This window comes from Cuculus canorus, chromosome 13 (assembly GCF_017976375.1).
Source record: "Cuculus canorus isolate bCucCan1 chromosome 13, bCucCan1.pri, whole genome shotgun sequence".
In the NCBI taxonomy this organism is placed as follows: domain Eukaryota; kingdom Metazoa; phylum Chordata; class Aves; order Cuculiformes; family Cuculidae; genus Cuculus; species Cuculus canorus.
This window is the reverse complement of record NC_071413.1, coordinates 8016311-8038829: the sequence shown is the minus strand read 5'-3', so window position 1 is coordinate 8038829 and position 22519 is coordinate 8016311. Positions and strand designations below refer to the sequence as shown.

The following is a 22519-nucleotide window of genomic DNA, read 5'->3' as shown; positions in this document are numbered from 1 at the left end:
TCAAGGGAAAGTAATTTTACTGGAAACAAGCTATTTAATCAGCCTCAGAAAAACTATGTTTTATTGTACAGGCAGGTTTTCCAAGGACAAAGAAGGAAATGTAACAGAAACAGTCAATTTTTATCTTCAGAAATTTATCACATAGGGCGTGATATAGATTACATTCCCTCTCTGAAACAGAGTGATAGTCTTTTTGTTTAAGTTTGCAAACCGACAAAGGCTGACATTAGTAAAATATTTATTTCTGCCCTCTACTCTCTGTGATTTTAACACAAATGAAAATTTCCCCATTAAACGAGTCTTTATAAAAGACCTAAATAGGAAGAGTACAGAGAGCAGTAGCCACGCAATTTTTTCCGTCACCTTGTGTTATATAGTTAGATCAGAACTTAACTTCAGTGGACTTACCCATAGAAACTCCAGAGGTCTATGCAGTGCGATGCTCATGTGCGATGCTCAAAGTCTTCTCTGCGTAAGGGAAGTGAAGGTCAACAGTTTAACATGATCTACTGGTTGGCAGACCATCCTCCACTCGTTTCTTGCCACTGTATGACTGGAGAACTCATGCTGCGAAAGAACTGCCTGGATCACAAGCTGGGGAGGAAAAATCTTGCAGTCCAACACTTTTTTCTGTCTGGATTTGGGCTGCCAGCTCCATCTTCCCTGTGGCACGAGCATGTAATTATTTAACGTGAGCTAAAAACATTCAGAAATTATTTTGCTGCTAAGATTCTACCATAGGACTTAACGTCCGCAGATGACACATTGCGCCTGGCTTACAGTTGAAGGACAGGACACGTTTCACTGAAGTGTAAAGCCTCTTTGTACAGAGGTGTTCTGTGGTTGTGGTGCACTAAGAGTGTGAGTAGAATATCTTTGTAAGGGGAAAGAATATTTTTTTATTTGTCCAACAAAATTGGAAACAGAAGATTACCTGTGGAGGACCAAGCCCTTTTGAAAGGTAGCATTCAAGTAAGAGATATGTATCGAAAAGCTTTACTTTATTCAGTCAGTTAAAAAAAAAACCAAAACAAAACCCAACCCACTGCTTTTCTGCAAAGAAATTGGTTTACTTGTTTTGGAATTCAATGGGACAAGCTTTGCTTGTTCCTTTGACTGGGGAGATGCAAAGACTCATTGCATCTGCATCTCCTCCCTCAATCCTGGAAGACCTTTACTATTAGTTTGATACAGCTGAGAATCAAGTCCATTTCTTCTGCGTTTGGCAGAAAAGCTGAATCAGCCTTTTCAGCTGATGTGTTTAAAACGAACTACATTTCTTATACACGTTTCTTGGAGCGGTTTGTATTGTGTACACATAAGGAAAATAGATTGTTTTACAGTTTTGTAATTAAAATGCAGCTGAAAATCATTGATCTGAAAAAAGAACAGTACAGAGAAAAAGAAACATAGCTTATGGTTTCAAGCAGAACCCGCAAATGAAGCACAATCTATCGTGTGCTGTGGCAATGCCACATTTGTAGTGAGTCTTAGACTATTTATAAATGCGCTACCTTTTGGTCATTGCAGAGGGGTAGGAGGAAGGAAAGGAAAATGGAGTTAATGTCAGCAAAAAAAATATATATATTGGAAATGCCTTTAAGAGAAAATGCTAATGTTCTCACTTATGTAACTTGGAGAGAACAAGAAAGTAACAGCATAATGACATAGGCTTGAACTTGATGATCTAATTCATTTTCTGACCTCTCATTTCTGTGATTAATTTTAAGAGGCCTTTTCAAGCTTACGTAGCTGTGAAACAAATAGAACAAACGGGAAGTGTGGAAACAAAGTAATGATCTGCTCATCATGTTAATGTTACTGCTGACAGAAGTAATAACATTCATTTAACAATTCTTCTGCATTAATATGAATGTATATATAATAAAATACAGTCCTTCTTTCAAAGAACTTGATCCTATGTTAGCACCCTTCCTAAGTCATCCTCGAATCAAAGGAAGAGTTATACAGCGAGGAAGTGTCACTATCCTGGAAATACTTGTGGATGGTACTTGGGAACCAGCTTGCTTCCTAATGTAGATTTAAATTTAGGACCTTAAAATTCTGTAATTAAAATTTGAAGAAGGTTGAAACCTGCCAGAGCAATACATCTTCAGTATATCCGAGGAAAGGAAAGATGATGGCAGTTTTATTTTATGTTGGGCTTGTGCTGATATATTTCAAGAGGTCTGTATTTCCTTCTAAAAACACTCTGCACTGCAATGTCTGCATAGGATGTATATATCAAAATAAACAGTTTTCATTCTAACTCCCCAGCACTACAGTAAGAGACCAGTAACCAGTTGGGCAGTGCATTAAAATGCAGTGATTCATAAAGTACTACGACTCTACACGCCCCTTGAACTGATCGCCATCAGCAGCTTTTCATTCACCTCTTTTCTAAGTCATGTAATAGCCTCTGAAAACTATGCAAGAATAAATAATTTTGGCTTTCAGAATCAACAGTAATAAATTTCCTAGATTGTCTTTTGAAGTTTACCTCCTTGTATTTCCATTTAGTCTCATCTGTCTTGAGTGCATTTCTGTAGTACTCTCTGACTCCAGCACAGGAAGGGCTAGAGCAGAAGGATGAGAGTTCTTCTTTCTGTTAGCCCAGCGCTAACTGCACTTGCTTTTCCTGCAGTCTTTCTTTGAGGGCAGTGCTGCCACTGTTAGAGTACTTACTCTGAATGACATCTCCATGTCAGCATCTTTTCCTGGGTTCTTACCATCACAAGGATCCTTGATAGATTCAGAGGTCGCTCACTTCTACCGTAACTGTAGGGCCATTCAAATAGTCCTTTCCTGTATGATCCCCTCTATTTTCAATGAGTAAATAATGCCTAATATGGATGAGGGAAGGATAACGGGCAAATCTTAAGCTGCCTTTTAGCAGCAAGTGTGCTGCTTTGCCACTTATGAGTTTTGCAAGCCTGAACATCGCAGCACTGTGCAAGTCTTCCACTGGAATCAGAGAAGCAATAGTTTTTGCTCGCAGCACAAGTGAAGTGGTTGCTAGGGTTGTGCTCCATGTGCGCTGCTGCTCAGGATGAAACTAATTGGCTACCTTTGTCTCTTTTTTGGTTGCTGTTCAAAGTCCTTTTGTCTGTTCCACTGAGGACTGGAAGTACAAAGATTGCACACAAGTCCCTTTCACAGTTTCATCCAGCGTAAACAACTTTTTAAGGTTGTAAGTGGTAAGCACAAGTATCCCCTTCTCATGAAAAGTCTGACTTACTCTATAACAAAAGCGTGAATCTGTTACCGATTATATGGATTCTGTTTAAAGGAAGGAATTAAATGGTTTTATCTTATGGCAAGATGCCAGGGATATTTGTACTGCAAGTACTCGTTTTGTGGTTTAAAATAGTGTTTCATTACTGTGTGTAGAACTTTTTATATTGCTGTAGGGAGCTCACTGATCAGGAAAACATTCCAAAATATCATAAAAGGAAATTAGACTTGTAGGAGATTATGCAAATGAAGCTGTTTTCTTACAGAGAGAGAAGGATCTATAAATCTTCCTTTGTTTAGGTTTTGCATGTTTGCCTACATGAAACAAATAGAGGAAATCAGATTTTTTTTCCTCTCTCTTTAAATTCTAGTGCTGGTTAGTATCCTGTAATTACTTCTCTGTTACTATGTTTAAGAACTGGAACATTAAATGGAAATTTTACTTACAGTACTTTCTAAGGTGTCTCTGAACATATAAGTTAATATATTACATTTTATAGTTGTTTATGGCTGTTTGCTTTACACATTTGTATATTTTTCAAATATTCTAATTGAATAAACCTAGTAAAGAATCAATATAACCAGTTCTGTACAGTGGATACAAAGGCAAAAATACAGCCTTTTTGTATAACAAGTTTATTTATTGTAATGTTGCAGGTCAATCTCCAGGGATTTTAATGAAAGTATTTTCAGAGCAGGAGCAGAAATTGTTTTGTTCCTCCTGTGTCTTAACATATATAATTTTTCATTAATATTAATTGACTAGCTAATTAGTCAGTACTGAGAATTGCTTTCTCTACATACAGCAAAACATGAACAATACGAATGCTATACCTTCACTGATTACTTTTAAAAAGCATTTGTATTTTTAACTACCATAGTTGAATGACCAAGTATGAGTTCATGTCTTGAGCAGTGCCTTTGGGTGAAGATGATATTTCTACTTCAGAATACGAAATTACAAGGACCTGAATTTCTCAGGAATTTGATGGACTGTGTATCCTTCCACCTTGAAGCTCACTGGGGTGGGTATGTTCTTCTGTAGGGCTGGAGGAGTTTCTGGGGTCAGTAAGCTCTGGGCATCTTAGAGATGCGTGGGAAGCACGGCATGTGGAAAGGACTTTGGCTACCTCAGCTAAGAGATGATGCTAAGCTGCTTATTTCATGAGGGATTCTTTTAGTATTACCTGAGCCAAGCCAAATTAATGAGGGTAATGCAGAAGATGAAAATGTCAATGAAAAGAAGCCACGTCTGAAACGAATTTGCAGTGATATAAACTAAAAGCAAATTCATCCAAATCTATTTGTTTACCATATTTTCCTATATCTATGCATCCATTGTGTATATGTTACACCAAGTAAATATGTGTATGTAATATATAATATCTAAAATTAGCTACGTTACGTATTTAAACAGCGCTATTCAAAATGAAATCACATCAAAGAAAAACACACAGGCAGTTATAATAGTACATATATTAAAATATATCTCCTTGCTTCAGAGAAGTGTATTTAAATAGATCTTAGTTTTAAGAATGTACGTACTGTCAGTTCTTAAAACATTCATTTGCTTTTCTGAGCCTGTAATGCTCCTATACTGACACTGTTCATAGTGTCATTCCAATATTAAGAAGTCAAAACTTGCAAGAAATTACCATGTATCCAGTATTCCAACATCTTCACACTCTGTAACTAGGACAGAAGATGAAATGAAAGTACATTATAAAGTTTGCCTGGAAAACCGAAAGTCATCATTTATACTCTCTTTCTATATAAATGCCTTAGAAATAGCTAACCAGTTCTGAATAAATCTTTTATAAAGGTTTAATTGAGGGTCACTAGGTTGATTTTAATTATGGCTTATAAATATCATAGCACATTTAATTTATAATGTAATTTGTAGGTATGTACAGAGATCTCACTGCTTTAGAAACACACACAAGTAGTAATTGAAAAAATTTCTTAATGGCTTTTTGCTAATTGCTTTCCAACTACTGTCTACTGGTGCAGCTTTGTAATATTTCCATTCATATCCCAATGAAGTGATGTCTTCATGATGTCCTACGCGGAACAGCACAAGCATTTTTATTGTGTCCAAACCCAGCATTACATTAATTTAAAAAGGAGATATTTGAAACAAACTCTGAGTACATTCAATTACATAGAATATTCACCATATAACTTTTTTCTGTACAGGAATGTTATTGTTTTGAGGCAGCAGAAGGGTCTATATGTAGAGCTCAAGTAGTATACACAGAATATTCCGTATCTAATGCCCAACAGAACATTTAGCGATTGATTTTCTACATGCAAATATGACAAAACCCCTCTGCAATAAGCGTAACTAGGTTGTTTTGCAAGTGGGATGCAACTGAGTGATATTATGAACTACTGCTGAAAGTACTGTACTGGAATAAAACCTTTAGAGGTGCTTTTCTGCAGCTCATCCTTCCTACTAATTCTGCAAACGAAAGAACCGATTTATGGACAAAGTCTAAGCAGAGAATGGCAGTGCTTTTCATTTTGTTTACTCACAGAACCCAGGTGTAGATGTTGCTTTTAGCAAAACTATCTTGTTTCCTGCTGCAGCACCACCAGCAGACTGCCAGCCGAGGGCTGGGGACGACAGAGAATTTTGATTCAGATTGCATTTCAGACACTAGAGTGAACCTAATAGGATATAGGCAACTTAGCTTTTCAGCCAGCAACAGCTTTATGTTATCTTGCCAAATGTCACTGTAAATGATAGAAATGTTCTGGTATTATCACTTGCCATCAAAACAACCATTTTGAAATGATAATTATTCATGAACAAAAGCAGCTTTCTTCATGAATTGAAAGTCTGAAGGACACTTAATTCTTGAGAAAGTTGGATCTAAGTGGAAAGCAGGCAGTTTACAGTGTGGTTTGCATAGTACGTGCTCCTGGTAGGTCCACTTTTACTGGAGGAAATTTTATCAACTCCCACTGTATTTTTTGCTGTTGCGTTTGATTCCAGAAAACAAATTACTGGCTAGTAGACTACAACATTTCATGGTACATGAAACTGGAAGTGGCATGCTATGAAGGTAGTAATATAATGCACGATTTGTTTATTTGTCAAATGCAAAAACTGTATGGAACATTAGAGGAGTTTTTTCACTGTGATTTTTTTTAACTAGCGACCAAAATACATCTAGGAGTTTTGAGTTTTGCTGAGGGACATGGTTTAGGGAGTGTTAGGAATGGTTGGACTCGATAATCCAACGGGTCCTTTCCAACCTTGTGATTCTGTGAGTGAAACTTAGTCCCAAACAATCATCAGTTCAAGGACAGAACGTAACCTTGGTATTTAATATAGAGAAACAAGTTTAAATTTTACAAAGTTTTAATATGTATTATTAGATATATTCTATTTGGGGCAAATATTTATGTAACTTTTAATATAAAATGGAGTTTTGTTAACCAGAAAAGTCTGAAGAATTCAGAAAATAAATACAGTAAAAATCGCGTCTAATTTCTTTAAAGCTTAATTAATTTGAGAACTTTATGCTCTTGCTCCAACTTTTCTTACAGCGTTATTAACACTTGCATTTCTGTGCTTTTGACAACATAACCATATTGTGATGTATTCCCCCATTCATTTACTTTAGGAAATTAACCATTTGGTATAATTCTTTGTTGCATTGTGCCAACAGACATATTCGGTGCAAAGGTCATTACCAGGTGGGGGTATTATAGGCATAGAAAATTCAGTATGCTTAGCAGAATGCTGCAAGGATTAGTATCAATGGGTTCTTTCATAAGCAGCACGCAAGTGAATGAAATTATGAACTGTTCTCTCTTTCAAGTGGTACATTTGAATAAGAAGCTAAGGGAATTCCCTGAACAAAGGAGTTTGCAGCTATCAAATGAATGTTTCTAGTAATATAACAAAAATACAGAATGACTTTATTTGGCATTGGTGCATCACATTGGAGTACATATCTCCTCTTAGACTTTGAAGATTTGTCACTAATGTACGATTTAAGCTACAGTATTTCAAATTTGACACATAATCTCCATAGATTCAAATCATTATGGCTTACTTATAACTGTCATAGGTATTTTGCTGTAGATAAATAGGCATAATTAAAGACATCAATGCAGATAAGTTTGTTGTTTGTTTGTTTGTTTGTTTTTAATTTCTATTTAGCAGGTGTTAAGTTGGGGGGGATACAGGTCCTGCCAGAAGTCAAGGTATTTAAAATATACCTGTAGTAGGGATTCTATGGTCTTCTTCCATTGAGTTTATATAAATAACATATGTAAGATGATCTCATCCAAATACAAAGAGTGTGTCAGGAAAAGATATTATCAGACATCTTGGAGACAAAAACTATGACTCAGTAACGATAATGACCTTGACTTTGTGGACTAGCAAGGAGATTTACAGCTTGCATCCGTAGAAAGTAGGATTTAATATGAATCAGTGAGAAAACAGTAAATCATAGAAGAACAAGGGGTATCAAGTAAAAGGTTTCCTGTTGGATTGTTCTAACTGAAGTTTTGCATGGATATTCATTCAGGCTCTTAGAGATTGTATCCTGAAGGTCGATACCTTTTGAAATTGTCATTCTTCCACATACCTTGCACCAAGGCTCAAAATTACGAAAGAGCTGAGACAGAAGTATAGCTTTATGCATCTATTTGACAAATTGTGTTTACAGATTTCGTTTGAACTTGGTGGTATATTGCTATTGACATTTTCAACACTAGAAATTGTAAGGGCAAAAGTCAACAGGTAGCTCAAGACAAGGCAATTTCTATCTGCTCCGAAGTCCCATTTGCTTTTCCATTTACTTCTAATAGAGAAAGAAGATGTGTGGAATGGATATTCACCTGTTATGGCTCCACTCAGTGCATCCTTGACATAGACCCGACCCACCTTCTCCCCAAGAGACATTATTTGTTTGGAGTCCTGAACTTGAAAACTAAAAAGGAAATTAAAAGCTCAGTTGTTGTTCTTTATATGCCTGGCATATGCCACTGAATAGAACAGAATTGAGTAACTCGTATGTTTTTGGTATCTTTGCTGACAAAAATTGTCCTAATTGAAATCAGATATTTGTTTCAAGACAGAAAATTATTTACTTTGTGCAAGAATGAGTACAGAGATCACTGAACTAATTGGCCATATAACACTGTGCCCACTTCTGGTGGCCTTCAGCCCAGAAAGTAGTCTATAAGCCTGTCTTCCAACAGTTTAGGACTGAGTCAGGTACGTATAGTACCACAATAGGAGGAAATAGGAAAAAAAAGCAGTCAACATGGATACAAAAAGACAGATACAGCTTCATCCATTTTCACTCTGAGTTGCCCCACACTAGAACCAAATCCACACCAAAGACCATGTTGTCAAGTTTGCATGAAGTTCTCTGTGGGCTGAGAATCTCAGCTTCAAAATCAGGGAGTAATGAAAGTCATGGCATAATAGCAGCTTATCAGCATTCTTCAGGTATACCTTATAGTTTCTGGACATTATTTAGATCCCTGCCAGGCAGCAGGAGAGTGAAGCAACAAACCCGTTTCAGTCCTTTGCTAACTGAGATATGATGGAGAGATATTAAGGGGAAAGGACTCAGTGAATGAGGACATTTTAGTAGTTGAATTTGGTTCACTGCAAACGATGAAACTACTTGAATTTTAAGTGCATTCAAGTTGAGGGCTGTGTACTTGGTGGAAAGGTAGAAGTGTGTCACCATTTAGTATCTGTTTCTGGATTTTGTTTCAGGACACAATATAGCACTGGCTAATGCTTGTTTTCTTTGGGTCTAAGAAAGAATATGTGCATATATGTAAATATATTTGAACAAACGTAGTTTAATGACACTGTATTCGCACACGGGTCCACAAATCCTTGTTCTCTAAGTATACAGCTGCTGACAGTGATATATCTTTAGCTGTTCTGTGCTTAATTTTACATTAAGGAGTTCCACAGTCAGTATTTAGATATTCTATGACATATAGAGCTGTTTCCCAGCTCGTATTTTCTTTGCAGGGCATATTGTAGCCCTTTCAATCCTAAATCAATCACACACAAAGTTAAAATATCTGTTGCTTAAGGTCCTTTCCTAACATGATGCATCAATTCTAGGGGAGTAAGAACATGATGTCATGGCCTGTTGTTAATCCTCACAGACCTCTGCTTTTCAAGGGTTAAGTGTCAGCGCTGAATGTTAAGCTGCCCAGGCCAGAGTTAAGGCAGCCTTTAATGCAATTCCTACAGGCATGTTTTCCTTTTGGCTGTAAGCAGTCATGAAGTGGGAAAGAAAAAGTCTTTTGGAGTGTGTGATACCTGTTTTCCACCTCTAAAGTGATAAGCAGAATTAATAGGAATGCTATCCCTTATTTTAAGTGCCTGGGAGTTTTGATGTATTTTCTTACTTAGATTTCCTTCTGAACTAATGACTTCTAAAGATACTTCATCACACCTTTCTTAAATATTTTATCTTAGAATGGGATGAACTGCATCCAAAATTGCCAATCTCTCTCCAGTGTCTATTAAGAAACTTAAAAGACTTTATATCTGAGCCTAAAATGATTGTAATCACACTGTCTAATCCCAAACTTGCTGACTATAATGACTTAATTCAGGAAGGAATATTAAAGCCCCTACCAAAGGCACATACCACACATTCCAAAATGTATTCTTCTTACATAAGTGGATGGAGATTTTGAAACCTGTGATTTACGGGCTCTTTCCAAAGACCTGCTTTAAAATCATTAAGCGTACTCTTTTAGTATCTGAATAATTTATTAAATTCAGTTATAAGTGGCTTTAAAATTTAATTTTGCCAAAAACCAGGATTTTGTCAAGGGCTGTGGAGATTTCTGTGTGCAGATATCTCAATCTCAAGATTGTGAAATGGCTGAAAAGCATTATAATTTCTGTTATTCTGGAATGCTATTAGGGAATGAGTTGTTGCTACAGTTTGGATTTAAAGACTGACCAAAGTGTATGTTTCCAGAATAACTGATTGCTGATAAAAGACATGCCTTATGAACTGTAAGGATTTGTTCAATACTACGTTCAAGACCTTACAATTAAATACTTCACTCTTGTTTGTAATTTTAACAGGAATTACTGCATATTCAATATGTTTTATCTAGAAAAGTGCAATAGACTTAATGCAATTCTATGGATGGAAAACAGGGAGTAGTTGCCTAATTCATTTATTGGGTGTAGCAGTGAAGAAGCTCAGTATGAACTGTCATTTGGGCAGGATGAATTTTTAACATCTTCAACAGAGGAGATGCTGAGAGACCAACAAAATAATTTACCCAGTAATTCATCTGTGGGAGTGGGAAAGGAAAAATGAAACTCACCTAGAAAGGTCCTGTATTAAGACGGAAATACTTATCCCTCAGATAAAACTTTCAGATGTTTAATAGATCAAATGTCTAGGACTTGGCTATGAAATCAATACAAAGATGAAATGATACATTAAAATAAGCGTGTCCATTTTTTCCTACAGATGGAGAAAGCAACTATGTAAGATTGATCTCTCATTATGAGGTCTGATTCTTCTTTCATTCACACTACTTTTGTAATATTGAAGCACACTTGGCTTACATGGATTAATTTTAGATTGGTGTAGATGATGAGATTCACAGTGATGGAGTCAGAGGTAACAAGGATGGATGTTCCTATTACATCCCCATTTTGTAACAAGGGATTAATTCACAACCAGTTAATAATAGTTAAAGAGGCAAAGAATAAAGACGAGGGCTTTTAAGCTGAATTACTGATGAAGTATATGTTGGTGTATTATTGTTATCCTATATCCATGTGAAAAAAAAAAAAGATATTTGTATATGTTTCTGGTAGCAAGAAGGAAAAGTGTCTAACGTAGAAGAGGAACAGAAAAGGTACAGATCATTGTTTTGCTTTCCTCTTTCGTTTCACATCTACTCAAGTGAGGAATTAGGAAGGTAAAATGGGAATAAAGGCAATACAATGCTGTGTACACATAATAGAGACCTTCAAGGTCATAACTGTATTTCATAGCCTCACCTAATATAAACCTTTGCTTTAGTAGTACTGGGCTAATTTAGATCAACAGGAATTCTGGCCCACTGTCTCAAAAACTGTTTCCAGTTAGGGAAGATTGAACTTGCACTATGAGACCTTATGAAAATGTAATATTATTACTTTTTAATCAAGAAGGATGCCAGAGTACGTTACTTTGACACAGAAGAACAGTCTAAAGTGGTATCTGTGAAGTAATGACGTGTTTTGGACTAAAGCCCACTGAGGCAGAGGAGTATAATTGTTGACTTTCTTATATTTTTAAGAAGGCAGTCAATTCCTTTCCAAAAGCAGGCAATTTAAAAAATGAGATCCTCCATCTTTCAAGTGTGTCCCTGATCAAGGCTATTGAAGTCCGTGAAAATACTAACTTCTTGAAAAAATTGCTCGATTTTGTTGTTGTTTTTGAACAAGTCCTAATGCAGAGTATGCACACAGAGCCTGGGTTTCTAATAACCTATTCCACACAGACTGTATTTTTATAGTGTTTTTAAACAATGGAAACTTACTTACAGGACATTATGTTGTTTTTATTTTCATTTTAAAATACTTTTTTTGTTGTAATGATAGGGAAAATATTCTTCATATTTCCTTTTTATTTTCGAAGTGTTATTAGATTTTAATGTACTACTGATTTAAAATATATGTCGCTGATCTCTTTCATTTACATGAATTTTATTTCACTGGTTTCACTCCTGCCTTGCAGATAGTCAGGCAAAAATAAAAGCAGTCCAAAGTGTTATCTTGATTCTTTTTTAGCTAAGCTGTGTCCTCAGTCCAGAGTCTCCACAGGCGGACCTGTTAAAACACAGCGTCTTTCTCTCTACCGGTGGACCCAAGTTTTCCTTCCAAAGGACACCGGTGCTGTGAAAGGGTTGTGCACTAGAATATGGCTATGATAGTTACCTGAATCCACGAGCTGATGCGTGCTGCTAGGACTCCAAATTCAGAGGCTTTTATGGCTTGATGGATAGCTGAACGTGAACTGGGCTCCCAGTGATTAGACATGTGTTGTTTAACAAAGGTTAAGAGAAGAGTCTATACTTATTCTTGTTGCTCTTCCTGTAAATATTCGGAATACTAACTCCTCTTGGCAGAGCTGGATGAAGACAAGCTGAAAGCTGCTTTGAAGTGAAAGGTGTCCAGTTCTGTCCCAGAAGTTTAGAATGCAAATAATTTACAAACCTTTTTTACTAACCTAAATGAAGTCTCTGAAATATCTATTTTTTTTTCTTGATTCATCTTGATTAAGAATCTCTCCCTATTTAAAGAATAAGAGAAACTGGATATTAACTTCTTTTTTTGGGAGAAAGTTAAATGTTTAATCTAATTTTATGTGGTTTATTTTCTGTCTTGAAGTTTAAGGGAAGCTTTCTACCCCATTTAAAATGTAATTTCTCACAGACATTTCTGGATATGAAATTTACATCAGGCTTTATATATTTCTATTACTTTAAAAATTGCTGTCTTTTACCAATTTGCATTACTCTGGCCAGAGCTATGCCACCCAGATAAATAGGAATTAGGAGAAGAATGAGAAACTATTAAAGAAAAGGTAGAGAAAAACTAAAAGAAAACATTTGAATTATAAAACAGAGATAAGTGCAAGGTATGTATTTTTAGTAAGCTCTCTGCTTAGCTATTCTTGCCTATAAAGTTTGCATCTGCATTTAAACAGCCTGTATATGTCTGAAATCAAATTTGAATGATTGCAGGCAATTCCAGTTTTACATGAGAACCGTGAAAACAGCGCGGTGAGTCACGTGAGCTGTAAGCATCTCTGACAAAATGTTTGAGCTGTCAAGAAGTTCAGATCGAAGGACAGTGAATGAGCAAGTCACCTTAGGAAAAGGAAATTGAGTCAAAAACTTAACTCTAGCAGTTGTATAAAAGGTGAGGCAAGAGCTCAGTGCGGCCCATCTCCACTGGTGCAGTCTGGAGCCCGGCTGATTATTTTTGCCGTTGACCTATCTCCTCTTAGGAGTTGAGCTAACTTTTCTGGTGTTTGCCAAATGCATTTGCCGTGGAGATGCTGCACAGGGATTGTGGAAATTTCTCTGTTTGAATTTTTCAAAAAAGAAGACGGTATTCTTTGATATCTTTTCAAGAATAATCCCGCATTGTTTTTAGGGGTGTGAATTTAATGAAGTTTTAGCATCTCATCTAGTCACTTCCCATGGTTTTGATGACTGACACCTAGAGCTAACCAAACTCCAGAGAGACTGTGGGTCCTCTGTGTTTTCTGAGTGTGCCTAGGGCTGAATCTCACTCTTTGTATATTGAATAGCTATTCTTTCACACATAAATCACTGTTCTGTCATATTCGCCTGCTGCGAGATGTTCAATGCATATCATCATTTACATTAAACCACTTACTTCAAGAGAATGTATTATATTACTTTATGAATTATGTTATCTGACATATAAGATTATGTTATGAGTTGGCAGTAAGAATATTAGAACAGCGGGAGTTTTTATAGCTCATGGTCATGATCCAAAAAGTAATTCATGCCTTCTCTTAATAGACTTCACTGGCCAAAAGCGAAGCAGACAGGAAAGTACACCATTTTACTACTGATCCAGAATTTAGGCAGAATCCTAGTTAAGAAAAAAACTTTGGTGATTTGCTTAAAACTGCAATGTATTCACATTTGGAAAAAGGACTCCGTTTTTTCATCTATGGCTCTATGGTACTATTTCACTAAATTGGTAATTCTCGGCCCATCTGAAGAGGCTGTAAGTGAGCGAATGTCACTTCCTCATGTCTGAGAAAGGAAGGCTTGTTTCCACAAGCTGAAACAATGATGTCAAGTAGAACTGGGGGAACTGTTTAGGGAAAGGCAGAGTTTTAGTAGGCATAATTTGGCGAGGAGCTTCTAACGGCAGCAGAGCAGTCAATATTCTTCTTCTCTCCTGTTTCCCTTATTCCTCTTATCTGGAGGTTTAGACTCACATTTAAGAAAGGATACACTTTAGGAACATATCACAGTGCTTTCCTTTCTTTCTAAGGAACCCAATATGTTAAACTCTTATTTTTTTGAAATGTGAAAAGTTAGTATTTTTTGAAAAGTTCAGGAGTCGGACACGTGCTATGAAACAGAGGAGAACATTTACACCAATCAGCACCGTTACTCTTATGTAAAAGCCTCTAATAGCTGTGTTGCCTCATATCAAAGTTTCAGTTGTTACTTCTACACCTGTATATGTTCAGATGAAGGGGAAGCTTAATAAGTAGTACACTTGGCACAGAAAAGAAAACAGCCTAATGTTTTCCTTTGATGGGCAGACTGCTTGGGAGTAGTGTTTGAGTTTGAATACAGATGCATGATGAAAAGAAACTGGTGAACAAAAAAGAGCCATGAGGCTAAGACAAGTTTTAGCACACGTTTTTACCTGTCTGTCTGGCAGTCTGTCCCTCAAAACTTTTGAACTCTTCACTCGGTTTCCACTAATATTCTTATAGGGATAAAGCTGTCTGAAGGACTGCCTTAGATTTGTGTATGTCTCATGAAAGAGGAGAAAAAGATCCTGTTAATGATTTTGCTGAGGGAATGACTGAATTTAGCTGCTCTGGGACAGCATCTTATCCATCCGGGCGTTGAACCTTTGGACATTACCAGATAGGAAGTGAAATTTCATTGATTTTAATCCTCATAGAGCTGCCGATTTCATGTTATCTGCAGTCTATGTCATGCTCTCTGTAGTCCATCAGGAGAATGCAGAGACTAAATGGATTTTTATTTTTTTTTGGTGAGGGAAGACTGCACAGTGTCTAAAATCATGGATCACAAGTTTTATATTTTGTACAACACAAGATCTGTGATTGGGATCTTAATACTGTGAAAAGATAAATAATACTCTATTTGCTTCATAGTTTCTTGTATCTGCCTACAGTACAGTATAAGTTTCAGTATACATATGTTACCACAAAATCTCATAACCTGCTATTTACTGGTAATATATGCATGACTTGGGAATGATTGGTGGGGCTAAAAACTTTCAGTGTTTTGAAGCAACAGTTTTACCCTAAAGAAAGAAACATGCATAGCGCTTAGAGAAAAAGCACAATACACCAAAATAGCATCCATGTCGTGAGTCATCAAGTAATGCAAACTAATTTATTGACATTTCATAGATCAGTGTCTCACCTGGAGCATCAGATATCTGAAAGCTTTTAACATAATTTTCAGTCATGTAACACTCTACCCTACAGTCTGGTGAGGGACAATGTTGTATAAAACCCATTCTCAAAAAATGCCGGCAGTGAATAATTTATTCTGCCAAAACAGCTGTGTTACTCATGAGAAAAATGTTAAACAACTAGTATTGCTAAAGGTTGACCTGCCCATATATCTTTTCTGATTTGTCCTAATATTCAGCTAGGAATGTCCCATTGTTTCTTACTCAATTTATACGCTTTCTGACTGCACTAACTCTCTGTACATAGTAACAGTTCTTAACAGTTCTTAATCTTCACTTAACATTACAGAAGTTTCTTTTGTGTATCAACAGCACCTTGTTTATTATTCCACAATTGATAGTTCACCAGTGCATCTCTCCACTCCTGCTGTCTGCAGTGTATTGGTATGCCCATTGTATTGATCAGTGATGCCATTTAAATTCTGTTTTAAAACAAGTATACACCTACCCTGAGTTTGCCACACGTCCAAATAGACCGTGTGATAGTCCCACAGCATTGAAAATTATTACCCTATACAAACATAAGATGTGCTAAAAGAATGGACTCATTAATTCTTGCTAAATATCTTCTCTGTTGTGCAAGATCTTTGAGGTTTTAATAACATGGATAAGTCAATAACTGTAGTTGCAATTCAAATGCAATTGATAGGAGCTATAACAGACCTCTCTTCTTATATTAGTTTTGCTTCCCTGGGGCTTGTTGTACAAAATGACAGTCAAACATGTAATTAGTCATGATGAGTATAGTAGTCAGAAGAGTATTCTCCTTTGCTCCATTCTTTGAAAGTTGATATCTTTTTTTTTTCTGTAGCAAAAGATGCCATGGGCTCTGGAGATATAGATAACCCGCTTAGTTTCTTCCTTTTTCATCTCACTTTTTATTCTTTGTTCTCCTTCTTTAGGTTAAAATAGCTGTGGTTTTGGAAGTGTACAATTGTACAACTGATTGTTATTGGTGTATGGAGGTACAACTGAACTTGTGAAAAATTGGAAATAAAACTTGGCAATCCAACTACCTTAATTAGGAAAGCAGACCCTTCCCTTTCTGTAGGAAATGTAGAAAACATTTAACATCCTGAACTTGCAATGGAGACTCTCAAACAGAGTGAAAATAACGTAAGAATATTCTAGCGCAACCTTTTTAAGCACTGTAGCTCTCATGAAGAGAGTCCTTAAACTGGATGATATCTTAAAGTTAATATTCAAATTCAGAGTCATTTAAGGCTGGAGGCTTAACACACTTGTTCCCATTTAACGAAGCTAGAAATAGGTCCCACCTCCTCTACATGCCAGTCATTTTTTGTAAACCTTACAGCTCAATATAATAAACAAACAAATAAATAAATAAGAGGGATAAGTAGTAACCTCATCCATCAGTTGAAATGTTCCTGGTGTTCTCTTGTCATCTTGAGAAAAAAGTGAAAGTCATTACACGCACCCCACACACCCCCTTGAAAAAGGAAAAGGAAAAATAAAATAAAGGAGGAAATAGAAAGGTTGTTAAGCGCTGACTAACAAAACGCCAAAGAACTTTCCCAAGGAACCACCTGTTCCGATCATGACAAAATTGTGCAAGCATTATGTTTTATTTCTTGATGGCTAAAGGGAGGATTTTGCCAATATTGCCAAGCCAACCTACAGGCCAAGTGAGCCATCAAGAGGTTGAGAGCTGCGGCCTCTGGAGCGATGTGCTTGGCTAGTGGGGTAGAAGTGCGATCAGTGAGGAACTCTGGGAGGCGCAAGCAAAGGCTTTGAGTGATTATGATAACTGTGAAACAGCCTAGAAAGTGTGATGAATAAACCATGAATGTTGAAATAAACCAAGGCATAACTATAGCTTTCCTGAAGGAGACTGCTTCAGTGACTACCTGCACATCATCGAAAGAACTATAAAGTTGCTGATTTTGCAGACATTTCTTCCTCATCTTGATAAGTTAATATATATTGTTTAACATGATAATGTAGCAAGCTGTTGTTTTGTGGTTTTGAAAGCCAGCTGCATTTGATTGATGCCAGGAATGGAAGTATTTATGAAATGACACTGAATTAGAAGTAGTCAGTTTATGGATCTGAGGAAATGAATCTTTTATGAAGAATAAAACTTTATGTTGAAGGAGTAATACTGGGGAAGCATGCATCATGAATTAAACTGGTTTGGATGGGATGTATCTTGCAGAGCCTTTTAAAAAATAATTGCATTCACTTTATTTTTAGGAAAGAGTTCTCTATAAATGTTGTCTTTTATGGTGGTCCTATCCCAAATGTATGCCTATATGTGTTCTGTGAACACCTCAACTAGGCTAGCAAAGCTCTTCCCTGGAAATATAGCTATCAGACTTCCCCAAAATGTTTATGGAATATTTGCTCATGAGACTTTTTTTGAACCTTTTCCATTTTTCCAGTTTGGTGCAAATGTTGAACGACTGTTGAATGGTCAATATTTAGTTCTTCTCCAACCTCTTGAATTGTTTTCATGGGATCATTTCAATAATGACCCTGAACTGGTTGTTGTCTATTGCAGAAGGATGTCTGTGACCCTTCTCATCTTAAAGGCTCTTGTTTCCATCACAAAACTTTTGGAACCAATGTCAAGCTGTGCACTCATTGATGATCCCCTGAACAAATGCTCGGTTGACATTGCTAGCAGTTTCTGATGGTTTATGCCCCTTTTGAACTCATACAGCAAAAACCTCAAATTTTCTCTTTTTCCATCTTTAATTTGACAGTGTTATATAAAAAAAAGAATCACAGTGAAAACAAAAACATTAATATAAATATGTAGACAAATGTCACGTTTTGAAATGGTCTAATACATGAACATAGGTAAATAAAAGTTTAATCCAAAATAAGCACCGCAGTTAACAATGACAAAAAATGACAATGAGTTTTGTTTTACCAACATAATAATTTTAGCTGCTGGTTTAAAGCTGTTGTGATTTTTGAGATATCAACCACAAATACTACCCGTTCTAGCTTTGTATCTATGTGAGGATTTTAGTTTGTTTTGTTTTAATGGAATAGAACATAGAGTAGGTCCCACTGTGCTCTGAAATGAATTGAGAGCACTGCACTCTGGTTAGTTTGCAAACCTGCTTGTGAGCGCAAGAGTGTAAAGGACAGGTTTGAGAGGACCAGCCATCCTCTGCATGGCTGCAGGAACTTTCAGCTTGGTGTGAGGGCTTCCCTTTTGTTTTCAGCTGCAATATTCAGCCTCTTGTCTGGTTGTTGTAGCGATGCTACCATATAGGTGATGTTTTAAAAGGTGTCGTTTTCTGTATTGATGTTCATGAACAGGAAAAGAGGTACAACCTTGAATCTACTATACTAATGCATAATGACATCTAAAGACAATTCCAAATTTTATGTGCGTTTTTACATCTGTTACAAACTTGTGAAAATAGGATAATGTTTTTTAAATATAAATGCCACTCTGCTGGCAGCTAGAAACCATTATCTCAAAACTTCTGACATCAGCAAGACAGAAACAAATGGATCCAATTCTCCCCAGATTTCCTTCTGGAACTAAAATCTCTATGCAAAATGAATGTAAAATTCTGCTCTTCTGAACTGCTGGAATCCCTTATCTGTGTGTGCCAGAGGAATGATTGCACAGAACAAGATAATGTCCAATGAGTTGAAAGGTTAAAGAGCTGCAGCTGGCAAATCAGAATCAGATTCAGCCATTGTTTTAAATCAGTTTTATACAGCGTAACAAGAGATTTGATGATTTAAACCAGGTCTCAAAATCTACAAGTGCCTTCCACATTCATATCACCAGAAATATTTCAGTAGGAATGTCTAGAACAATTGTATGAATAGGAATTTTACCTGAGTATATCTTCTAATCAGTTACTAAATCTCTGCTGGGCAACGTTTTCTCTAATATATTACTAACATTAACAACTTTATAATCACTTCAACTATAGTCAAATATAATGGTGTATAGCATCTTACAGAATTGTATTTTTCAGGAAAGAGTTATGTACCAAAACCCAGTGAATTTTACTTGTATTTGGGCATTCCTTAAGGTTCTTTGAAGATATGTTTTAATTCTTAATTATTTTACTGAAATCTTGTGATTTAGGAGATCGTCATGAAATATATTATCCAACAGGAATATAAACAATCCTTTTGAAATGTGCTAAAAAGCTAAAAAGTAGCAGTGATTTACTTCTGAAAAGAGAGTGCATCTTCATTCTTCAAAACAGAAAGTGGCTCTTTTTTTTTCTCTTTGCTTCTGAAGAAGGCTCAAATAACATAGGTGAAAATATCAGGGCTAGGATCATCTTGTAATATCGGAAAAGACGGCATGGCATCCAGTGGTAAGCTTCTTTTTGAGCTGCCTGACCTTCAATCACTGGTGAATAAACCCAACATGCTGTCAGATCTCTGTTATTTTTCTCGAGGGGGCAGGTCTGCCTGAAGTAGCAATGAAGGAAAACCTTTGAGAGCTGGTATTCAAGGGCACTACAAGCGGCAATACTTTGTACACCGGGAAGTACAGCAAAAAAAACAGGAAAGAAACATATCTAAACAAGCTAAAACACGCTAGTTCTGTTTGTTTAACAGTGAAGCAGACAGTTGTTACGTCAGGTTATAAATGAAGCTAGGTTAGTTTTTACTTTTATCACAATATTTCATTTTTATTTGAGTTTAAATGATCTGTGCTTCAAGACCTTCACAAAGAATATAAACTCACTGTTTATCATTGTACACCAATGATATTATACTTTTGTTCTTCAGGCGCTTCCAATGTGAAGTCTTAGGCCTCGTCTGTACAAGAAAGTCTTAATCACTTGTGGTTATTTGGCCACTAAAGGCTATGTGGATACTTAGAACAGAACATGAGGTCTTACAGACTTGTTAAGAAAGAAAAATGTTGTATTTGAAACTTTTTTTCATAATTATATTTTAAAATAATACTTGCCTGCTGAAAGTCTGTGGGAGAAAAGAAAAGGTTAACCACAAATTAATCTCTAACACAGAATTATAAGTAACGTCAATGCTGTGGTTCACATATTAGGTGAAATGGCTTCATTGTTAAACTGTGAAAATTTAAATTGATGGAATTTGTTTTAGTTGGGATTTTTAAGTGAAAGAAGGAATACCATCTTAGATTCCTTATTTGTATCAAGCCTGCTAATACTTTTTGCATACATTTGTTACTTAATTTTGATCCACCAATAAAACTAGTTTGTTGGTTTGATCATTACATTTTGTTATTTGGTAGGATTTTCTTCTTTCTTTAGGTCAATATTATGAGAAATATATATTGGTTTTGATGTGGTGGTCTACTACTTTTAAGTAGATTTTTAAAAAATAATGCTTACATTTATACCTATAAATGAACAGATGAAGAGATCATATTGGTCCAGGGGTGACTATCTCGCTATTTAGCCTAGATGTCTAACTACTTATTTAGTTCTCAATGTACTGTACAAAGCACATAAAAGAAAGCTATGACAAAATTTTGTAGGCTGTCAGCCTCCCGTGTGCCTGTAAGAGGGAAAGACTTGATCCTGTGATGAAGGAGCGTGTGTTCCGCTAACCCCACAGAGAATTGGTAGCACCTCAGTCCTCTCTGTTCTAACTGTGATGTAGAAGAACGAGGTTTTTACCCCTGTACCTCACTTAGGAATTTGTACAGCAAAGAGCATTTCCCTTATTGCACTCTGGAACAGATCTACATTCTATAGGATTTTCATGTTAGAAGAAACCTTGATCACTCGAAGGATAGCCTGGAAATAGAAGTGGGGTGTTTTTATTGAGGCTGATATAAGAAGCTCATAAATTTATACAAATTGAAATTAGAATAATGTAGGTTTTAATAAATAAAAATTTCTTATTGACAAATTTATGATGTCCAACCAATTCTGAAACTGTGCAAGGTTTTAAAGGGAAAATAAAGAACTCTCTGTTATTTCAGCATTGTCATTTGCATTATAAATATCCTGTAAACTTCCTACCTGTGGAACTTAAAGTAAAAAATATATATCTATAGTTCCTTTTGTGAAATGTAATTATTATGGGTGGCAATGAAGTATTTGGGAACTTATGTTACAGTTATATATCCGCTGCAAAGCAGATATATATCCGCTGCAAAGCAGAAACACCAGTGGTCTGTTGTTAGCTCAGGAACAAGAGAAAATAATACAAATGCAAGTACAGACTCAATATCAGGTGAAACTACTAGTGGTCTTGATGAGATAATTACATATTGTACCCACCTGGTTCTTACAGGTGAAGGCAGTATAATTTTCCATGTTCTTGCTGATTCCATTTTCTTGTCGGTTCCCCTTTCTCTTAGGAACGACTGTGATGCGTATGACAGCATTTGATGCAGATGATTCTAGCACAGACAATGCTCTCCTGCGCTATAACATCCTCAAGCAGACACCTACCAAACCATCTCCAAATATGTTCTATATTGACCCAGAAAAGGGAGATATTGTTACAGTGGTGTCACCTGTACTGCTAGATCGTGAGGTAAGTGAATATTTTCATATTACCAGTCTGATGTTTTAATGTTTGTTACTGTAATTTTCTCCTGTAATGGCAAAAGAGGTTCAGAGTATTTCAGGGGTGTGGATTCAGATGGTCAACTTTGAGGAGCCTTTTAAGAGTTCGGTTTATTTTTCATTTGATCGTAAGAAGTTGTATGCTTTGGTCAGTATTTGTAAATGTAGTAGTTTGTCATTTCTTGGTAAGTGTTAAATAGTGAAAGCAAAGATTTTTGGAACAAGTGGGATTTAACTTAGAGTTAATAATTAATGCTTTAGAAGCAAAAAAACCCCAAACTTAATCGTGTGCATAGGCTGCTATGAGATTGTTACAGTTTGGTGCTTTAAATCCTTTTCTGGAATTTTAATTGAGTGGACTTAATGAATTAAGTAACTTGGTACCCCATAGACAAAAAGAAAGAAAAAGGAAATACAGAAAAGGAATAGTAAAGGGACAAGTAGCCTGCATGTGATGTTAAGGTGAATTACCATAGTGCCAAAATCTATGTCCATTATAGATCATTAACATGGGATA

At 36.2% G+C, this 22519-nt stretch overlaps 1 protein-coding gene across 2 annotated transcripts in view; it reads left to right on the top strand.

Moving 5' to 3' along the window:
- CDH13 (cadherin 13) overlaps positions 1-22519 on the top strand; it is a 478464-nt gene that overhangs the window by 308515 nt on the left and 147430 nt on the right. For both annotated transcript variants that reach the window (XM_009561054.2, XM_009561053.2), the window contains exon 7: positions 21792-21970. In XM_009561054.2, the coding sequence (XP_009559349.1) occupies positions 21792-21970 (179 nt within the window). The remainder of the gene's footprint in view (positions 1-21791; positions 21971-22519) is intronic.